Source organism: Lytechinus variegatus, chromosome 19, assembly GCF_018143015.1.
Source record: "Lytechinus variegatus isolate NC3 chromosome 19, Lvar_3.0, whole genome shotgun sequence".
Lineage (NCBI taxonomy): Eukaryota > Metazoa > Echinodermata > Echinoidea > Temnopleuroida > Toxopneustidae > Lytechinus > Lytechinus variegatus.
The window spans coordinates 6,867,501-6,887,322 of NC_054758.1; the positions used below are offsets into that span (position 1 = coordinate 6,867,501).

Genomic DNA, 19,822 nt, shown 5'->3' on the forward strand with positions numbered 1-19,822 from the left:
GTTACCTCAGTAAAAGCATTGGTTGTCGCTTGGGTAGGAGCATCGGTGGTTGCTTGAGTGGGAGCATTGGTTATTGTTTGAGTGGGAGCATTGGTTGTTGCTTGAGTAGGAGCATTGGTTGTAGCTTGAGTAGGAGCATTGGTTGTTGCTTGAGTGGGAGCATTGGTTGTTGCTTGAGTGGGAGCATTGGTTGTTGCTTGAGTGGGAGCACTTGTTGTTGCTTGAGTGGGAGCATTTGTTGACACCTGAGTAGCAGCATTGGTCGTTGCTTGAGTAGGAGCGTTGGTTGTTGCTTGAGTGGGAGCGTTTGTTGATGCTTGAGTAGGAGCATTGGTTGTTGCTTGAGTAGGAGCATTGGTTGTTGCTTGAGTAGGAGCATTGGTTGTTGCTTGAGTAGGAGCAATTGTTGTTGCTTGAGTAAGAGCATTCGTTGATGCTTGATTGGCAGCAATAGTTGTTGCTTGAGTAGGAGCATTGGTTGTTGCTTGAGTAGGAGCATTGGTCGTTGCTTGCGTGGGAGCGTTTGTTGTTGCTTGAGTAGGAGCATTGGTTGTTGCTTGAGTAGGAGCATTGGTCGTTGCTTGAGTGGGAGCGTTTGTTGTTGCTTGAGTAGGAGCATTGGTTGTTGCTTGAGTAAGCGCATTGGTTGTTGCTTGAGTAGGAGCATTGGTTGTTGCTTGAGTGGGAGCGTTTGTTGTTGCTTGAGTAGGAGCATTGGTTGTTGCTAGAGTGGGAGCATTGGTTGTTGCTTGAGTAGGAGCATTGGTTGTTCCTTGAGTAGGAGCATTGGTTGTTGCATGAGAAGGAGCATTTGTTGAGGCTTGAGTGGGGGCGTTTGTTGAGGCTTGAGTAGGAGCATTTGTTGAGGCCTGAGTGGGAGCATTGGTTGTTGCTTGAGTAGGAGTATTGGTTGTTGCTTGAGTGGGCGCGTTTGTTGAGGCTTGAGTGGGAGCATTGGTTGATGCTTCAGTAGGAGCATTGGTTGTTGCTTGAGTGAGAGCAGATGTTGTTGTTTCTTGAGGGGCCTTTGTTGATAATTTCGTCTCAGTAGTCTCGGTAATGGTCGTTAATTCCACTGGAACAGTCGTCGTTAGGACAGCTGCATTTGTTACAATGTCAGTCAGAGGTGTAATGGAAATAACATTTGAAGTTGTTACTTGAGTAGGAGCATTGGTTGTTGCTTGAGTGGGAGCATTGGTTGATGCTTGAGTGGGAGCATTGGTTGTTGCTTGAGGAGGAGCATTGGTTGATGTTTGAGTGGGAGCATTGGTTGTTGCTTGAGTAGGAGCATTGGTTGATGTTTGAGTAGGAGCATTAGTTGATGCTTGAGTAGGAGCATTGGTTGTTGCTTGGGTGGGAGCATTGGTTGTTGCTTGATTAGGAGCATTGGTTGTTGCTTGAGTAGGAGCATTGGTTGTTGCTTGAGTAGGAGCATTGGTTGTTGCTTGAGTAGGAGCATTGGTTGTTGCTTGAGTAGGAGCATTGGTTGTTGCTTGAGTAGGAGCATTGGTTGTTGCTTGGGTGGGAGCATTGGTTGTTGCTTGAGTAGGAGCATTGGTTGTTGCTTGAGTAGGAGCATTGGTTGTTGCTTGAGTAGGAGCATTGGTTGTTGCTTGAGTAGGAGCATTGGTTGTTGCTTGGGTGGGAGCATTGGTTGTTGCTTGAGTAGGAGCATTGGTTGTTGCTTGAGTGGGAGCATTGGTTGTTGCTTGAGTAGGAGCATTGGTTGTTGCTTGAGTAGGAGCATTGGTTGTTGCCTCAGTAGGAGCATTGGGTGTTGCTTGAGTGAGAGCAGATGTTGTTGTTTCTTGTGGGGCCTTTGTTGATAATTTCGTCTCAGTAGTCTCGGTAATGGTCGTTAATTCCACTGGAACAGTCGTCGTTAGGACAGCTGCATTTGTTACAATGTCAGTCAGAGGTGTAATGGAAATAACATTTGAAGTTGTTACTTGAGTAGGAGCATTGGTTGTTGCTTGAGTAGGAGCATTGGTTGTTGCTTGAGTGGGAGCATTGGTCGATGTTTGAGTAGGAGCATTGGTTGTTGCTTGAGTGGGAGCATTGGTTGATGCTTGAGTGGGAGCATTGGTTGTTGCTTGAGTAGGAGCATTGGTTGATGTTTGAGTAGGAGCAATAGTTGATGCTTGAGTAGGAGCATTTGTTGTTGCTTGTGTGGGAGCATTGGTTGTTGCTTGATTAGGAGCATTGGTTGTTGCTTGGGTGGGAGCAATAGATGTTGCTTGAGTAGGAGCATTGGTTGTTGCTTGAGTAGGAGCATTGGTTGTTGCTTGAGTAGGAGCATTGGTTGTTGCTTGGGTGGGAGCATTGGTTATTGCTTGAGTAGGAGCATTGGTTGTTGCTTGAGTCGGAGCATTGGTTGTTGCTTGAGTAGGAGCATTGGTTGTTGCTTGAGTAGGAGCATTGGTTGTTGCTTGAGTAGGAGCATTGGTTGTTGCTTGAGTAGGAGCATCGGTTGTTGCTTGAGTAGGAGCATTGGTTGTTGCTTGAGTAGGAGCATTTGTTGAGGCCTGAGTGGGAGCATTGGTTGTTGCTTGAGTAGGAGCATTCGTTGTTGCTTGAGTGGGGGCGTTTGTTGAGGCTTGAGTGGGAGCATTGGTTGATGCTTCAGTAGGAGCATTGGTTGATGCTTCAGTAGGAGCATTGGTTGTTGCTTGAGTGAGAGCAGATGTTGTTGTTTCTTGAGGGGCCTTTGTTGATAATTTCGTCTCCGTAGTCTCGGTAATGGTCGTTAATTCCACCGGAACAGTCGTCGTTAGGACAGCTGCATTTGTTACAATGTCAGTCAGAGGTGTAATGGAAATAACATTTGAAGTTGTTACTTGAGTAGGAGCATTGGTTGTTGCTTGAGTAGGAGCATTGGTTGTTGCTTGAGTGGGAGCATTGGTTGTTGCTTGAGTAGAAGCATTTGTTGTTCCTTGAGTAGGAGCATTGGTTGTTGGTTGAGTAGGAGCATTTGTTGTTGCTTGAGTAGGAGCATTTGTTGTTGCTTGAGTGGGAGCATTGGTTGTTGCTTGAGTAGGAGCATTGGTTGTTGCTTGAGTGGGAGCATTGGTTGTTGCTTGAGTAGGAGCATTGGTTGTTGCTTGAGTAGGAGCATTGGTTGTTCCTTGAGTAGGAGCATTGGTTGTTGCTTGAGTAGGAGCATTCGTTGTTGCTTGAGTGGGGGCGTTTGTTGAGGCTTGAGTGGGAGCATTGGTTGATGCTTCAGTAGGAGCATTGGTTGTTGCTTGAGTGAGAGCAGATGTTGTTGTTTCTTGAGGGGCCTTTGTTGATAATTTCGTCTCCGTAGTCTCGGTAATGGTCGTTAATTCCACCGGAACAGTCGTCGTTAGGACAGCTGCATTTGTTACAATGTCAGTCAGAGGTGTAATGGAAATAACATTTGAAGTTGTTACTTGAGTAGGAGCATTGGTTGTTGCTTGAGTAGGAGCATTGGTTGTTGCTTGAGTGGGAGCATTGGTTGTTGCTTGAGTAGGAGCATTTGTTGTTCCTTGAGTAGGAGCATTCGTTGTTGCTTGAGTGGGGGCGTTTGTTGAGGCTTGAGTGGGAGCATTGGTTGATGCTTGAGTAAGAGCAGATGTTGTTGTTTCTTGAGGGGCCTTTGTTGATAATTTCGTCTCCGTAGTCTCGGTAATGGTCGTTAATTCCACCGGAACAGTCGTCGTTAGGACAGCTGCATTTGTTACAATGTCAGTCAGAGGTGTAATGGAAATAACATTTGAAGTTGTTACTTGAGTAGGAGCATTGGTTGTTGCTTGAGTAGGAGCATTGGTTGTTGCTTGAGTGGGAGCATTGGTTGTTGCTTGAGTAGGAGCATTTGTTGTTCCTTGAGTAGGAGCATTGGTTGTTGGTTGAGTAGGAGCATTTGTTGTTGCTTGAGTAGGAGCATTTGTTGTTGCTTGAGTGGGAGTATTGGTTGTTGCTTGAGTAGGAGCATTGGTTGTTGCTTGAGTAGGAGCATTGGTTGTTGCTTGAGTAGGAGCATTGGTTGCTGCTTGGGTGGGAGCATTAGATGTTGCTTGAGTAGGAGCACTGGTTGTTGCTTGAGTAGGAGCATTGGTTGTTGCTTGAGTAGGAGCATTGGTTGTTGCTTGAGTAGGAGCATTGGTTGTTGCTTGGGTGGGAGCATTGGTTGTTGCTTGAGTAGGAGCATTGGTTGTTGCTTGAGTGGGAGCATTGGTTGTTGCTTGAGTAGGAGCATTGGTTATTGCTTGAGTAGGAGCATTGGTTGTTGCTTGAGTAGGAGCATTTGTTGAGGCTTGAGTGGGGGCGTTTGTTGAGGCTTGAGTAGGAGCATTTGTTGAGGCCTGAGTGGGAGCATTGGTTGTTGCTTGAGTAGGAGTATTGGTTGTTGCTTGAGTGGGGGCGTTTGTTGAGGCTTGAGTGGGAGCATTGGTTGATGCTTCAGTAGGAGCATTGGTTGTTGCTTGAGTGAGAGCAGATGTTGTTGTTTCTTGAGGGGCCTTTGTCGATAATTTCGTCTCAGTAGTCTCGGTAATGGTCGTTAATTCCACTGGAACAGTCGTCGTTAGGACAGCTGCATTTGTTACAATTTCAGTCAGAGGTGTAATGGAAATAACATTTGAAGTTGTTACTTGAGTAGGAGCAACGGTTGTTGCTTGAGTAGGAGCATTGGTTGTTGCTTGAGTGGGAGCATTGGTTGATGTTTCAGTAGGAGCAATGGTTGTTGCTTGAGTGGGAGCATTTGTTGATGCTTGAGTGGGAGCATTGGTTGTTGCTTGAGTAGGAGCATTGGTTGTTGCTTTAGTAGGAACATTCGTTGTTGCTTGAGTAGGAGCATTGGTTGTTGCCTGAGTGGGAGCATTGGTTGTTGCTTGAGTGGGAGCATTGGTTGTTGCTTGAGTGGGAGCATTGGTTGTTGCTAGAGTGGGAGCATTTGTTGTTGCTTGAGTAGGAGCATTTGTTGTTGCTTGAGTAGGAGCATTTGTTGTTGCTTGAGTAGGAGCATTGGTTGCTGCTTGAGTGGGAGCATTGGTTGTTGCTTGAGTGGGAGCGTTTGTTGAGGCTTGAGTGGCAGCATTGGTTGATACTTGAGTAGGAGTATCAGTTGCTACCTGGGTTGTTGCTGGCGTTGCATCACTGGTTGATGATTTTGTCGTAGATTCGGGTGTGGATTCGGTTAGGGTTTCACTTGTTGCTTCTGGTGACGGGTTTGATGTTCCCTCAGTTGGTAGAATTGTTGTTGATCCAGCCTGCGTTGACAGTTCTGTTGGACTTTCAGTCGGTGGTTGTGTAACCAAAGCACCAGCTGTCGGTGTGTTAGTTGTAGCCCCTTGAGTAGTTTGAGACTGTAAATCCGTCGACAGATTGGTTGTTGCCTCATTTGGAATCGTGGTGGTTGCTGCGAACGTGGTCGTTGAACACATGTCAATGCAGGTCTGAACACATGCTGAGGGAGTTGTTACTGAAAGCGAAACCAACAATAAAATAGACAATATACTTCTTTATGATTTATTACCAATAATCATATTTCAATGTGTAGATTGTTGCATCATACGGCTACACAAAGGAAGGTTCGCGTAAGTAGGCGTAATGCTTTGATTATTTCAAACCAAAGAATTAATATCATATTCAAATAATTCAGTTATAAGAGAACGTTGAGTTTCGACATCATTCCTTGTTGTTAACTAGACTTCTTAACATTTTCTAATTCAAGAATCTACTGCAACCAAAAATGGCTTTCACATTTATGTATATCCCTATATTTTCGTTTGCATTAATTTTCAATTTTATAATATCGTTATCCACATAGACTTCAGGTTGACAATAATTTGATTTCAATTAGATAGGGTGAAAATCAGGCAAAGTAACACTAAAATGTTATCAAAATCAGACAATAAACAACAGTAATGACATAAAAATTGTAAAGATTTACATTATTTCTGTGAAACCATAATAACCAATTTTAAGGTGCCATACCTCCCACATATGCTTCTGTATGAAATCATTTTCATTTTAAATTTTGTCAATCAAGAATTTTAAATAATAATAATTGAAAACTGGTTTCATGAATAAGATGTTCGTTTATGTAACTTATTTTGTTACAAGAGAGTAATTTCGTATACACATACACTTAATGCACATTTATGAGTGTGTTATGACGGTGCAGCACACTCGAGGGTATTTACAATTATGCGAAAGCAAGAGGCGCTTGCGCCGAGTGCTTTTGCATAATATTGTGAATGCCCGAGAGTTGCCTGCATCGTCACTAACATCACGAATCTTAAAATGTGCATTAATTGTTTTATAAAACGGGTTGGCAAAATGAATTTTTCATGGAAATCTTGTTCAAATCCCTCCAACTTGTGTACGATCGCACAGACGAAGAGATCACGAGACTGTCAATTATGACATCACCGGCGTATCTACTATGCGCGCCTAAGTAAGCGCATCAAAATCCTAGCAGGAGAATTATTGAAGGGTAAGGACGTGTTTTCTTTTTGCTCCAAGATTGACGTCATTTAATCATTAATCTTCGAAATCGTTAAAAAAACTTGTGTATCAATGTTGAGATCTCGTTCTGAGGCTTCCGTTGGTGACACTGGTTTTTTGGAGTTTTTAAAGGATTTAATCTTGAAAACACAGTTAATACCCATTTTTGAGGATTCTGTAAACGGACTGTGACCAAGAGAAGAGACAGTTGCATCCACATATCCTAGCAACGTAAAGCCAGGGTGCGTATCATACCAGCTCCATCTTCATCAGCGCATCAAATTGTGGATACAACGCAGACTGGTTGGCAACCGTTGATGCACCTGCTTGTAACGTCTAGACGTCTTACACCTGTTGCACCTGTAGCGCACACAACCTGTCGCGCACAACCACCCATCTTAACACTGACCTTATTGTGACGTCATAATGGCATCAGGAAATAGATTTGACGTGCTTGATGACGAAGTGGCTATGAAAGCACCGCCCCCAAATATAGAGGAGGCCGTCACCTATGCTGTAGCTGCCGCAACTAGTGGAAAGGAGAGGCCAAAGGGGAAATCTGATCTTTCTGATGGTGATATGCAAAATATAATCACGAAGGTTCTGATGGCCATACAACCGGTTATCATCCAGGCAGTGACTCAGGCTGTCAAGGTGGCTGTGACAACTGCGATAGAGCAGATGAGACCAACGCCGTTGCCATCTCACCCATCTCAACAAGTGAAGCTGGAAAATGATATCGATCGTCTAGAGCAATATGGTCGGCGGGAAAATGTACGAGTTTACGGCGTGCCGGAAACAGATGGAGAGAACACCACCGAGAAGGTAGTAGCTTTGGCGAGGAGGATCAATGTCAACATCACCGCAGACGACATCAGTGTGAGTCATCGTCTGCCCACATCAAAGCGGCGAGGACCCTCTACTCCCAACAAGCAAGAACGACATAGGCCCATCATCGTGAAGTTTGTCAGACGGGAGCGGAAAGTTGAGCTAATGAGGAGTAAGCGACGCTTAAGAGAGAACGACCAACTCAGAGGGATCTACATCGAGGAAGACCTGACTGCCCAAAGAGCCAAGCTTTTCCACGCAATTCGAAGAGCAGAAAGCACCAAGAAAATCTGGACGATCGATGGCCGCATTCATTGCGTTGTTGCAAAGAATGGGAAGGAGGATAAATACATAGTGGAGACAGGTGATGATCTCTTCCGCCTTGGATGGACTGAAGATCAGTTAAAGAAATTCTCACTGTCAAAATAGGAATTTAGTAGGTACCATTCTATCTGATGATTTGGATTTGGGTTTGAATAATAACTTCAAGATATTAGGGCTAAATGTATGTGGTCTAAAGAAAAAACTTGATCTTGGTATACTAGAGTGCTATGTAAAAGATTTTGATTTTATATGTTTATCTGAAACTAGATCTCAATACATTGACCTGCCACTGATTGACTATACGATGATTTGTAAAGAGAATAATGACAAATCTTCCCCACGTCTTGGTGGACACCATGGCTTATGTATCATTTTCAAACAATGTTTGAGAAATTATGTTGAACAACTAGATGTAAATGTTTTCAAAAGTGATTCTGTCCTTTGGCTCAAAGTGAATAAAGGTGCTTATGGCTTTGCTTTTATAATTGGTGCGGTATATATGCCACATGAAAATTCTAAATACTACGATGATGATTTATTTGAAGATATTATATATGATTTAATGAAAATTAATGGTACCCTGGGGGTTGCCAGTTTGTTTGATAGGAGATTTCAATGCAAGATCAGGATCACTAATAGATTATATTGAAGATGATGACTCTACCTTTTCTGTTAATGTAATTTTGTCGGCAGATAATGCAGACATGCCCTCAACTTGTTCTTATCCACCAAGATCTAACGAAGACAAGTTTGTAAATGCTAACGGTCGCAAACTGATTAATCTATGTCAAGCTACTGACATGCACATTGTAAATGGCCGCTTTGGGCAAGATTTTGGTAAGGGTGCATTAACCTGTGCCGACGCAAGCACAGTTGACTATTGTATTGTCTCTGCAAATTTCATTGATCATATTGAAGACTTTACTGTTGATAACTTTGAAAAATGTCTGTCAGATAAACACAGTCCAATATTTGTTTCCATGAAATATGTTAAGAAAAAAATATTTCCAGAAGAGAAGAGTCATTACACCAATAACGATAATGATTCTCACTTGAAAAAGAAATATTATAAATGGAATTCAGAATTAACTCACATTTGCAAACTCCTTAGATGAAGATGAAATAAACAAAATATTAGAAATGATAGAGGTTACTAGAAATATGCCCCAAACTAGTATTCAATCTGTCAATGATATAGTAAATCAAATAAAACAAGTATATTTTAAGGCTGCAACTCTATGTGGTATGTCACGGCAGAAAAAAACTGGCACGACTGTTACCACTGCATCTCCGAAAATGAAGCCTTGGTTTGATAAAGAATGTAAGAACTTGAGAAAGAATTTCTTAACATTAAGAAATAGAATTAAAAAATGTAGAAATGAAAATATGAAAATGGAAATGGAATTAGTTTTGAATACCTTACGCAAACAATACAAAAGAGTTTTGAAGAAGAAAAAGTCAAAATATGTTTCTGACCTTCAGGACAATTTGAGGAAAGTAAAAAATAATAACATTGGCGACCTTTGGAAATATCTTAGCAAGGCGAATTCCAAGCCCAAGAATCGTGCAAATGTATCAATTGATTCTTTCAAAGATTTTTTTGAATTACTGAATAAAGGAGACGATGTTAAAAACAGACGCACTATAGATGAGGAATCAATACCTAATGAAGCAAATTGTTTCAGCCTTGAACTAAATTATCCAATTTTGGAAGAGGAGATAGAAAATCAATTAAAGAAGCTTAAAAATAACAAATCATCCGGTGATGATTTAGTATTAAATGAAATGATAAAGTATAGCAGCAAACCTATGATGAAACTGCTCACAAAGCTGTTTAACTTAATACTGGATTGTGGCAAAGTTCCCACAGACTGGACAATAGGTATCCTTTGCCCAATATACAAAAAGAAGGGTTCAGTGAATGAACCAGATAACTATCGTCCAATTACATTGTTAAGTTGCTTAGGTAAACTGTTCACATCTATTTTGAATAACCGAATTTCTTTATATTTTGATATTTGCAACCTGATGGGTGAAGAACAGGCAGGATTTCGTGAGGATTATTGTACTCTAGATCATATATTTACTCTTTACAGTCTGATAGATATTTATCTATCTCAAAAGAAAAGAATTTATTGCGCATTCATTGATTATAAGAAAGCATTCGATTCTGTAAAAAGACATTTATTGTGGTCTAAAATACTTAAGTATAACATCAATGGCAAAATTCTCAAGGTGATCCAAAATATGTATGAAAACGCAAAATCTTATGTTATGAGCAATGGACAACGGTCTGAGTTCTTTGAATGTAATATAGGAGTAAGACAGGGAGATAATCTATCTCCATTATTATTTGCAATCTTTATCAATGATTTTGACAATACATTGAGAAAAAATTGCAATGGTGTTAATTTACTTACGAATGGCCTGAAAGAAAAACTCCTCGAGAGAAATATATGTGTATATCTTAAGTTATTTACCCTATTATACGCTGATGACACCATTGTATTAGCAGAATCTGAAAATGATCTCCAAGAAGCATTAAATGCTGTCTACAAATACTGTGAAGATTGGTCGTTGAATGTAAATATACAAAAAACTAAAATTGGTCGTATTCTCTCGTGGTAAGATCCGCAATTTACCCATCATTACTTTCAATAATCAACAGCTAGAGGTTGTTGATGAGTATACATATCTTGGAACAGTTTTGAATTATAATAACCGCTTTTCGAAAGCTCGGAAAAAAAAATAAGTCAAGCACAAAAAGCATTGTTCAGTTTACGTTCCAAATCAATAAAGTTGAGTTTACCAGTTGATATTGAATTAGAATTGTTTGAAAAATTGGTACTTCCGATTTTGTTATATGGAAGTGAGTTGTGGGGTCTTGAAAGTAATCTTCAAGATGTTGAAATGTTTCAAAGTCGTTATTATAAACGTCTTCTTCATGTGAGTAAATTTACTGCAAATTGCATGACATATGGAGAGGTCGGTAAACACAATATCAAGAAACTAATTGAGTGCAGAATGTTAAACTTTTGGATTAAAATAATCGAGAGCAAAACATCAAAATTGTCCCATACTGTTTACGATATTCTGAAAATAATGTTTGATCTGAATGTATATCGAAACCCGTGGCTAGTAAAAATAAAAAATACATTGGATAAATTAGGCTTATCTTGCCTTTGGTTTGATAATCAGCCAATAAATCCACGGTGGTTCAAAGCAACAATTAAAACACGATTGGACGATATATACTCTCAAAATTGGCATGCTGAAATGTTTTCTAATTCACTGTGCTTAAACTATCGCATTTTCAAAGAAAATTGCAGTTGTGAATTATCTCTTCTAAAATTGCCTTTCAAATACAGAATTACTTTAAACAAGATTCCGGTGTGGAAACCACCGTCTGCCAATAACATCTGGTAGATTTGCAAATATCGAGCGATCACAGAGAATATGCACTATATGTAATACATCAAAGCTGGGTGATGAATTTCATTATTTGTTCGAGTGCCCTGCATTTCTTACAGCAAGAAAGAAATATATTGATGGTTCCTATACAAGCCGTCCAAATGCATTGAAAATGTTTAAGCTTTTCAATTCTTCCAAAATGTCAACATTAATAAATTTATCAAAATTTTGTAGCATTATAATGGATAAGTTTAATAAATAAACAAATAAAATATTTATGTTAACATTTTCTATTTGAAAACACGTTCATGTATATATGTAAATAAACAATAATTAGGTAAAGGATAAATTAGATTTTAATTCTCTCTAATTTCTTAAATAAATTTTTATCAATTTTTATGCCAAAGTCCAATATAATTATATATATAACCACGTTAAATACACATATCGGTACCTTTGCATTGCAGTTCCAACTTTTTCAATTCTATAATACGCATTCATTCGTATTTATTTATTATCATTGTTAGTACTGTTTCTTTTAAAAATTATTGTTATTACAATCATTTGTCTTTTTGTTCTTTTCTTTTTTCTCTCTCTCTTCCCCTTTTGTTTTTCCTTCTTTTCCTATTTTGTCTCTCCTCCTTCTCTCACCAATTGATTTAGAGACACATCATTCCTTTTACTTTTACGTCTCTAAAGTAATTTCATGTAGTATTTATTCAATTACTCTGTAACATGTGATTGTATATATTTGTAAATACTTTGTAAATATAATTGAAATGATTTTGAATATGTTATGTTCTGTATGATAATATCCCCAATACCCGAATTAGGGTGACATGGGTAAATAAATCATTGTCATTGTCAATCATTGTCATTGTCATTGTCTCTTTTACTGCTGAACGCGTATCAGTTTTTACGTGCTAATGCTGCACAAAAATTGCACAGTGCTGCACAAAAAATGCACAGTGCTGCACGAAAAATGCACGACTGGAAGGTTGCGCATAATTAAAGCATGAACACGTGACTTGAATACGCACTCACCATTGGCTACATCCTTGAACCCGTTTTATAAATGAAAATATCAAATGATTACGATTTATTTTATGTTTAAATAACAAAAGGGATGTGGGAAAAGGACATAATCTTCCAACCTAATGAATATTCATTGTACTGCGTGCATATAACTGTTAAAAAATATTGTAAAACTTTGAAGTTCAATAAATTCGCTGTTTGTTATCATATTTTGATGAAATCGTCAGCGTTTTAATCAATGAATTTAATTCCCTTTACGTAAATTTAATTATTTTCCGTCCGTGTCTCTTTTAAAGATTAAAGGGAAGGCAATAGGTCCTAGGCTTGCATTTTGCTATGTAGATCAAGTCCATCCAATTGAAGTGACAGTATAACTACAAAGCATAAAACCAACTAGATATCAAAACTACGAAGGTTTCGTACATGTTTGCGTCGAGCTAGCTGTCGCCATTGCCTGGAGAGTTGTAGGCTTTAATCCAGTTGTCATGACAGTGGCAGGCTGAGTCGTCGTTGGCGCTCTGGTACGCAGCCTCCGTCGCTTACCTGATTTAAAAAAAAATGGTAAAAAATTTAAGAAAAATAAATGTAATGACATCAGGGACAGCGTCGGGATATTTTGGCGGGGGCGTCATGTGATGTTAATAAGGAGTCATAATTTCATCAGTTTAACTATGGGGGTATAATAGATTACACGATTTCCTTTTATACTCCTCTTTTTTTGCGTCGCATTTCCTCCATATTACTCCCCGTTGCTTGAAAAAATTGCTTGAAAAATCACAAGAGAGACAAAAACCCTGCCCCTGGACATTGACAGCAATATGTTATTCATTTCATTTTGATCTAAAATATCACATAGGCCTATATATTACCCATACAACGAAGAATTTTCTTGAAAGGAGCATGTTATTATTCACGCTTCTGCTCATGCAACATTATGTCTTAATTTTTTTTATTATTTCTATTTTTATTTTAGTTTATTTCTTTTTATTTCTTATTCATTTAGTCTTTTCTATTTATTTTTCTTTGAGGGGGGGGGGCAAAAGACGGGTAATTCAATCACGTAACACTTAACATATAATTGCAGTGCCATGGTGTTTTTATTTTAAAAAATGGACGGCATGATGATCTAATGCAACCCAGTGATTACTGAAAAATAATGATCTGTATGCTCTATCAATAGTGTTATTATTTATTGTCATTATCGTCAATATGATAATAATAATAATGATAATAATAACTATGATAGGCATTTTATATTGCGTCATCTATCTAGAAATAATCTATTCCAAGGCGCATTGTTATTGTTATTATTATCAGCATCATCATCATAATTATTATAACTTTGGTTATTAGAATCGTTATCATTATTATTAAATCAAGACTGTTTGCAAATGATGATGATAGTCATTATAACACTAATACTGAGTATAATCAATGCATAATAAATCTAATTTATGATAAAGTTCAATTTACTTTTACCACTCCAACTTCCACTCCTAGAGTTTGATTCGGAACTTGAATCTGCAATCACAGTTACTGCCAGTGCAGATATCAGAATGACTACCAAAGCCCTCATCGTGATATAAACCATGCTGTAAAGAGAAATTCGGAGACTGATTTAGAAAATAAAATGCAAAAAAAAATGTATATTTCAACGTCAGCAAGTTTTGCGAAGTCACATTTGATTCGGAATGGCTGCAGCTGGGAGATAAATGTATTCAAAGTTAATTTGACTCACATTCTGGATTGATTCAGTGATTTGATTTGATGTGATTTATTGTTCTCTTCTGCCTAGACTGCCTTCATTCATATTATTCGTATAAAAACATTGTTCATAACATGCCATAATATTGTTCACCGTTTTTGGCGTGAATCATAAATAAAGTGTTCTTGCCGCAACGAAATGAGGTTCGTAATTCCGAAAGTTCGTTAATCCGAAAACGAAATGATTAATGAACCTCATTTCGTTTTCGGACTAACGAACCTTATTTCGTTTTCGGATTAACGAATCTTCGGAACAACGAATCTTATTTCGTTCTCGGATTAACGAACCTTCGGAACATCGAACCTTATTTCGTTTTCGGATTATCGAGCCTTCGGAATAACGAACCTTCGGAATAACGCCACAAATCTTCAGATTAACGAACCTTTTTACGTTTTCGGATTAACGAAAATCGAGGTAAAGGCAATTTACGTGTTTCGGAATAAAGAACCTTCGGAATTACGAAGTTTAACAATAACATCATTCAACACCCACACGCATACACACACACACCCTCTCAAACACATACACACATTATTATCTAGTAAAAAAATATCTTACAAGATTTTAAATTAGCAGGAGAAAGATTGCCATCATATGCAGATTGCGTGGAAGCAAATGACAACCCCAGATTCGAGCTCATTAAATTGATTAATACATTAATGTTCGGCAGAAATGGTATAAAAAAAGATCAGTTAAGAAGAGGGAGATGATGAGGATGATGATGACAACGGTGAAGAAGAAAGCGGTGGAGATGATGGTCTAGAATGAGGTAATTGTGATGATTCAGTCCAAGGTAGAATAATTTCATGATAAACTGAAACATCGATACAGTAACTTTTAATTCAGATATTCTCATAATAATAATAAAAATAATATATAGCATTGATGACATGGATGAGGCGCCGATCAGTCTAGTTGCCTATTCAGTGGCGCACTATATATTACCCCGGTTGTAGCTCCAGCTGCTAAAGGCGCTTGGTGCATTCAAGGAATTAATCCTGCCGGGTACCCATTCACCTCTCTGGGTCGAGTGCAGCACATTGTGGATAAATTTCTTGCTGAAGGAAAACACGCCATGGCTAGGATTCGAACCCATATTTTATTCTCAAAAACATTGAGCACTAGCTGTGAGCAATAAAGTACAGGAAGTCGGATAATATAGCTTTAGATGAGTTATGTGAAATAAATAGGCCCTCTGCTATTTAAAAAATATAAAGAATATAGAACAATTCCAAACTTCCTTAAACAGTGAAAACACTGTTTTTCTTGGTTTTTTATACAACACATGTATAAGCAGTTAAGTGCTTCAAATCTTAAACAACAACGTTTAATTTTGAATGAATCTCAAATAAATAAAGCATGGAAAGCTCATTAAGTAAACAGCGTTGTATAAAATTGATGTGAAAAAAGAACTCGGACTGTCAAGGATACTCCGGGCAGCCATACGGACCTACGCGGCAGCTACATGGACCAACACGTCAGCTACACGAACGATCCCGGATACTACCCGGCAGTCCACGGATAACGCCGAATGTTTTTGACAATAAAAATATGCCGTGTTGGCCTCCCGGACATTCAAGGACCAACATGGACAGCCATGGACCTCCAAAGATGCCCAAGGCGCCAACACGGATCTCTCCCCGGATCTGATCCGGGGTGGTCCGGGGTCTATATTTGACTGGGGCTTAAGAGCTCCATAATCATGGGTGGTTTTAATAAAATTAAATAAAAAAGGATGTTTTCGACCATAGGGCAGATGTGACTGAGCTAAAATGTCAAATCCATTTCAACAGCATTTTTTATTGGATGAGTAAAGGAAAACCAGGCAACTTAGAAAATATATTATATATTCAAATTATAAGATAAATTCTTTACGGAATATAATCACTGACATCCTTACAGTCATATTAGGGGGGAAATGTCGTGGATACTTCATGTACAGACATCATTACATAAAAAGTAATTATAAACAAAAAGCTCTGCAAAGTGGGGAATGCATGATACAGTTACCAAAATGAAAAGTTAAGCGACTTACGTCAAAATCGTGATTCTTCCCCAATCACAACAATGTGTATAATAAGACTTTTAATCTAATTACATTAAATTAATAGAAGGAATACAGCAATAAAATGAAATATTAATATTGCAAATAAAAGTTTATCAATGATATGACAAAAACTATTACGCAGGTGAATACTTACTTTTCTTAGTTTAATTCTTAATTCTGTTCTTCTCTCTTCCAGCAAAATGTTCACAGAAATGTCTCGGGGGACTAGTGCTCATCCAAAATATATTACCTGTCATATGAATCAATCCATCTAGCAAATTAAATAGCACTGTAGACAGCTGGGAAAGCAATTAAAACTTATTTGTTTTCATGTTTGATTTCTTACTAAGTTTTCTCAACAATAAAATCACATTTGTAGATTATTTCGCTATTATGTGGGAAACAGCTGTGTAAAAAGAATCTTGTTTGCTTCTGATCGAATGTCGGTATTTAAAAAAAAAATCAATTTTCAAATTAAGCTCCTTAGATTAATATGAAAAGTGCAGACGCCCCGGTTGCCGCTTATTTTGATTATTGATAGTATAAACACGCAAAATTGCTCTATTTCCTAATTACAAATATTGGCATTTCATCGTTTCTGACAAACTTATAGATGAATGATCAAGAAAATTCATCTTTGTTCATTTGATTAATTCAATATATCTAATGATTTTTATAATATGATTGCATTTTCATCGGAAGTACACGTACGAAATTTCATTTTTTTCATCAATGCAAATGTGTTGCTTAACGCCTGTATCTTAGTGGATAGGTTTCGTTTGACATAAGCGATGTTCTTAACCTTGACACAAAGTCACTTTAAGATAAATGAATAAACAAGTAAATGAATAAAGAAATAAATCAACAGAATACTCACATGAGGACGGTGTCTGCGAAGTAAGGAACGTAAATGTAAGTCTTTTAATTGTCCTCTTGAAATAAAATTTGATGGCAGGATTTTCGACACAGCTCAAGACAAGAGATTATATCCTTTCTCGAGTGTAAAGCTGTTGAATACAAATGATAAAATAGACACAAATAAACCACGATAGTCTGTCTGTAAATGAAATGGTGCGATCACATGTGCTTTGGATGATGAAGAGAATTAATTTTCAAACCATTAAATCATTTCAATAAAGTAAGCCAAAAGGTGCATTTTTCGTGTTTGCGCAGATTTACTGATCAATGCATTATCTTTTTTTATCATATTACTCTCTGTACTGAGAAACTACTATGTTCTCGCATTTTTTTTTCAATCTTGCAAGAGTTGCCATAAGTTATTTGTACTTATCTAATTTCTTTCAACAATACACTAAACATTATATTAGCTAAAAAGCTTATCTGGATTTGTTACGCAAAGAGGTTAAACTATTAATATATGAATATATATATATATCATGTATATACATATAATATAAATGTGTAAAGTTATACATGTACAACAGCTTTTGGCAACTCTTTTTTATTTAAATATTGTAAAGAAATGGATGAAGAGAACAATGGTAGGCGTAGCTTAAATCAAGGTTCCCCAGAGCTATCTACCCTTTGGAAAAATTGGTGATGCCGAAAAAATGTCTCTGCCTGGAATCGAACCGGGGCCCCCAGCTTTGAACGCCGGTGCCTTAACCACTAGACCACAGAGACAGGTTAATGGGTAGGGCGAACCCAATCCGATTGACCGTCAGATAGACAGATTTTCGACACTATACCAATTATAATTTCCTTTGTCGGGTGAAGGTGGGAATCTTGATTTAAGCTACGCCTACCATTGTTCTCTTCATCCATTTCTTTACTATACATATAATATATATATGGTTTCATGCAACCTTAAATTGTGACGTTCTTTTGTCATTGAAAGAAGAAGGGAATACGAAATATAGTTCTACGACCTGTTCATTTCTTCTTCTTTTTCAATTCCTCTTTATTTCATGTTAAATAGCACGGCTCTTGCCCCCCCCCCCCGGCCTTGCACCAGCCCCTAGCACATACCTTCTGGAGCTTGCAGCATCTGTGGCGAACCTAGAGAAGGTAAAAAATGAAATGTAAAGCCACAGTTTTCGTCAGATCTTAATATTTGACCCAAAACAAAAAAGGGGGAATTAAAAATCCGTTTCTGAAACAGCTGTGAAAAACATATCTCTTTTTGGGAATACGGATTGTGAAATTCACTTTTCAAAGAAACCAATGCGCTGAAGATCGAGGAAGTGCACTGTATTTCTATGGCATTTACTAAACCAATCGTGATATTATACTTTTTCATATTCGTGTTAGATGCCAGAGCGTCTTAAAATGCGACAGTATCATAATTGTATTGTATTCATAAGTTCATAATTTGTTTCCATGCATCTCTTAAAGAAATTTTCCCAAAACGGATACGTTTTATTGGTCCGGTTATATTCCCTTTTTTCAGGGAAGCTATGAATTTAGAGAGGAAAAACACTTTCCTATATAAATTATATTAATTATCATTGATGTTTTTTAATATATTTGTAATGAAAATTATTTTTATCGTTAATATTTGTTATAAATGTATGAAAATGATTTGTATCAATATTTATGTAATTTCTATTGGAAATAAATCTGAATCTGCATCCTTAAAGCAACTTGTCGATGTGGCTCAGAGCATTCTCTTCAAATGCAAGAATCGCTGTCATTTTTTTTTTTTGGGGGGGCGTTTCCTCCTTAAAGATAAAAGCATTAATGTCCAACACAGGAGTAAGCTGTGAGCTATTGTGCTTACCTTCTTTGTGTACCGCTGTGTAATAAACGGCAACTGAGACAGCTATCACAACAGCAAAAACAACGGCGACGATTAAAATAATCTTTCTTTTCTTCTTCACTGACATGTTTACTTTAAGCAAAAAAAAGAGAAAATAAAAATCACCAACGAATTGTTTTAAGGGCTCTTATTTGCCATTCGTTGATAGTTAAAAAGCTAATATTATACAAAAGTTCACGGTTAAGGTAAGGCACTCGAAAAGTAAAATAAAAAATACGGCGTAATATTTGGCATAAGACAATAATGTCAATGCCCTTTATTTAAATAGAGATAAAAACCATTATATTTTTCCCTTTTGTTTCCTTTTATTTAGAGTTGAAAACAAGGATATTAAGGATTAACACGAGCCAACTGTCCTGTTAGCATTCAATCTTATTTTCTCATACTTTCCCCCTTCTTTCCGCTAGTTGAAAAATCACAGCCCACCCCTTCCCCCTTATGGTAATGTCGCCCGGGCCCCAACTCTCACTGCGCAGTCTCAGTCCCAAATCATATTTGCTTCCAAACATGAATACAAGCATATTGAGTATCGATATGATCGTTGATCATTAATAATGATACAAGCATCGGAAACAAAATATACGGCATGACTTACCCTATTCCATCCAGCTTCGAATGGCCCAAATAAGGGCCTAATAATTACACCAAACACACGGGCTGGTTTAATATTCTTCTCGTCATCTGTGTGCAGGTAATGCGCTGATGTAAACACTGCGTCAATTTATTCTATTTTTCATGTTTTCAATTGCTCGATGGGATGTCCACGTACAGGAATGGATGAAAAATATAGCAAGGGCGCGGGTACTTTAACAAAACGAAAGACAAAACAACATTCAACAACAACAAAATTTTTATCACCACTCATTAACACGATGAACAACATATCTTCTTGTGTAACAAAATTTAAACCAGCAACAAGTGTGCGTGTGAGAGATGGAGAGAGAGAGAAAAAAAAATAAAGTGGGGATTGGGTGGTGGTATACGCCCCCCCCCCCTCCGCCAGACCTCCAGTGCCTGAACATCCTAACAAAAAGCAAAATACGACTTCTGTCAAAAATTAAATGCGGCGTTTAGATTGTCCTAAGTTTGACAGTCATCGTCGAAATTGCAATTTCATTGAGCTCTACAATGCGAAACATGTCTTGATCTTAATTAAATTTTG

At 37.9% G+C, this 19,822-nt stretch overlaps 1 protein-coding gene across 2 annotated transcripts in view; it reads right to left on the bottom strand.

The window, feature by feature from the left end:
- The window catches only part of LOC121405955 (mucin-5AC-like), a 16,777-nt gene extending 628 nt beyond the window's left edge, over positions 1 to 16,149 (bottom strand). The window contains exons 1-4 of one of the 2 annotated variants that reach the window (XM_041596952.1): positions 16,036 to 16,149; positions 13,543 to 13,661; positions 12,493 to 12,612; positions 1 to 5,443 (exon numbers count right to left, since the gene is read on the bottom strand). The exon at positions 1 to 5,443 is cut by the window's left edge and continues 628 nt beyond it. In XM_041596952.1, the coding sequence (XP_041452886.1) occupies positions 1 to 5,443; positions 12,493 to 12,612; positions 13,543 to 13,660 (5,681 nt within the window). In that variant the 5' untranslated portion in view covers position 13,661; positions 16,036 to 16,149. Of the gene's footprint in view, positions 5,444 to 12,492; positions 12,613 to 13,542; positions 13,677 to 16,035 lie in introns of those variants that run through there. The other variant, XM_041596953.1, reaches the window with a different exon arrangement.
- Between the last annotated feature and the right edge of the window lie 3,673 nt (positions 16,150 to 19,822).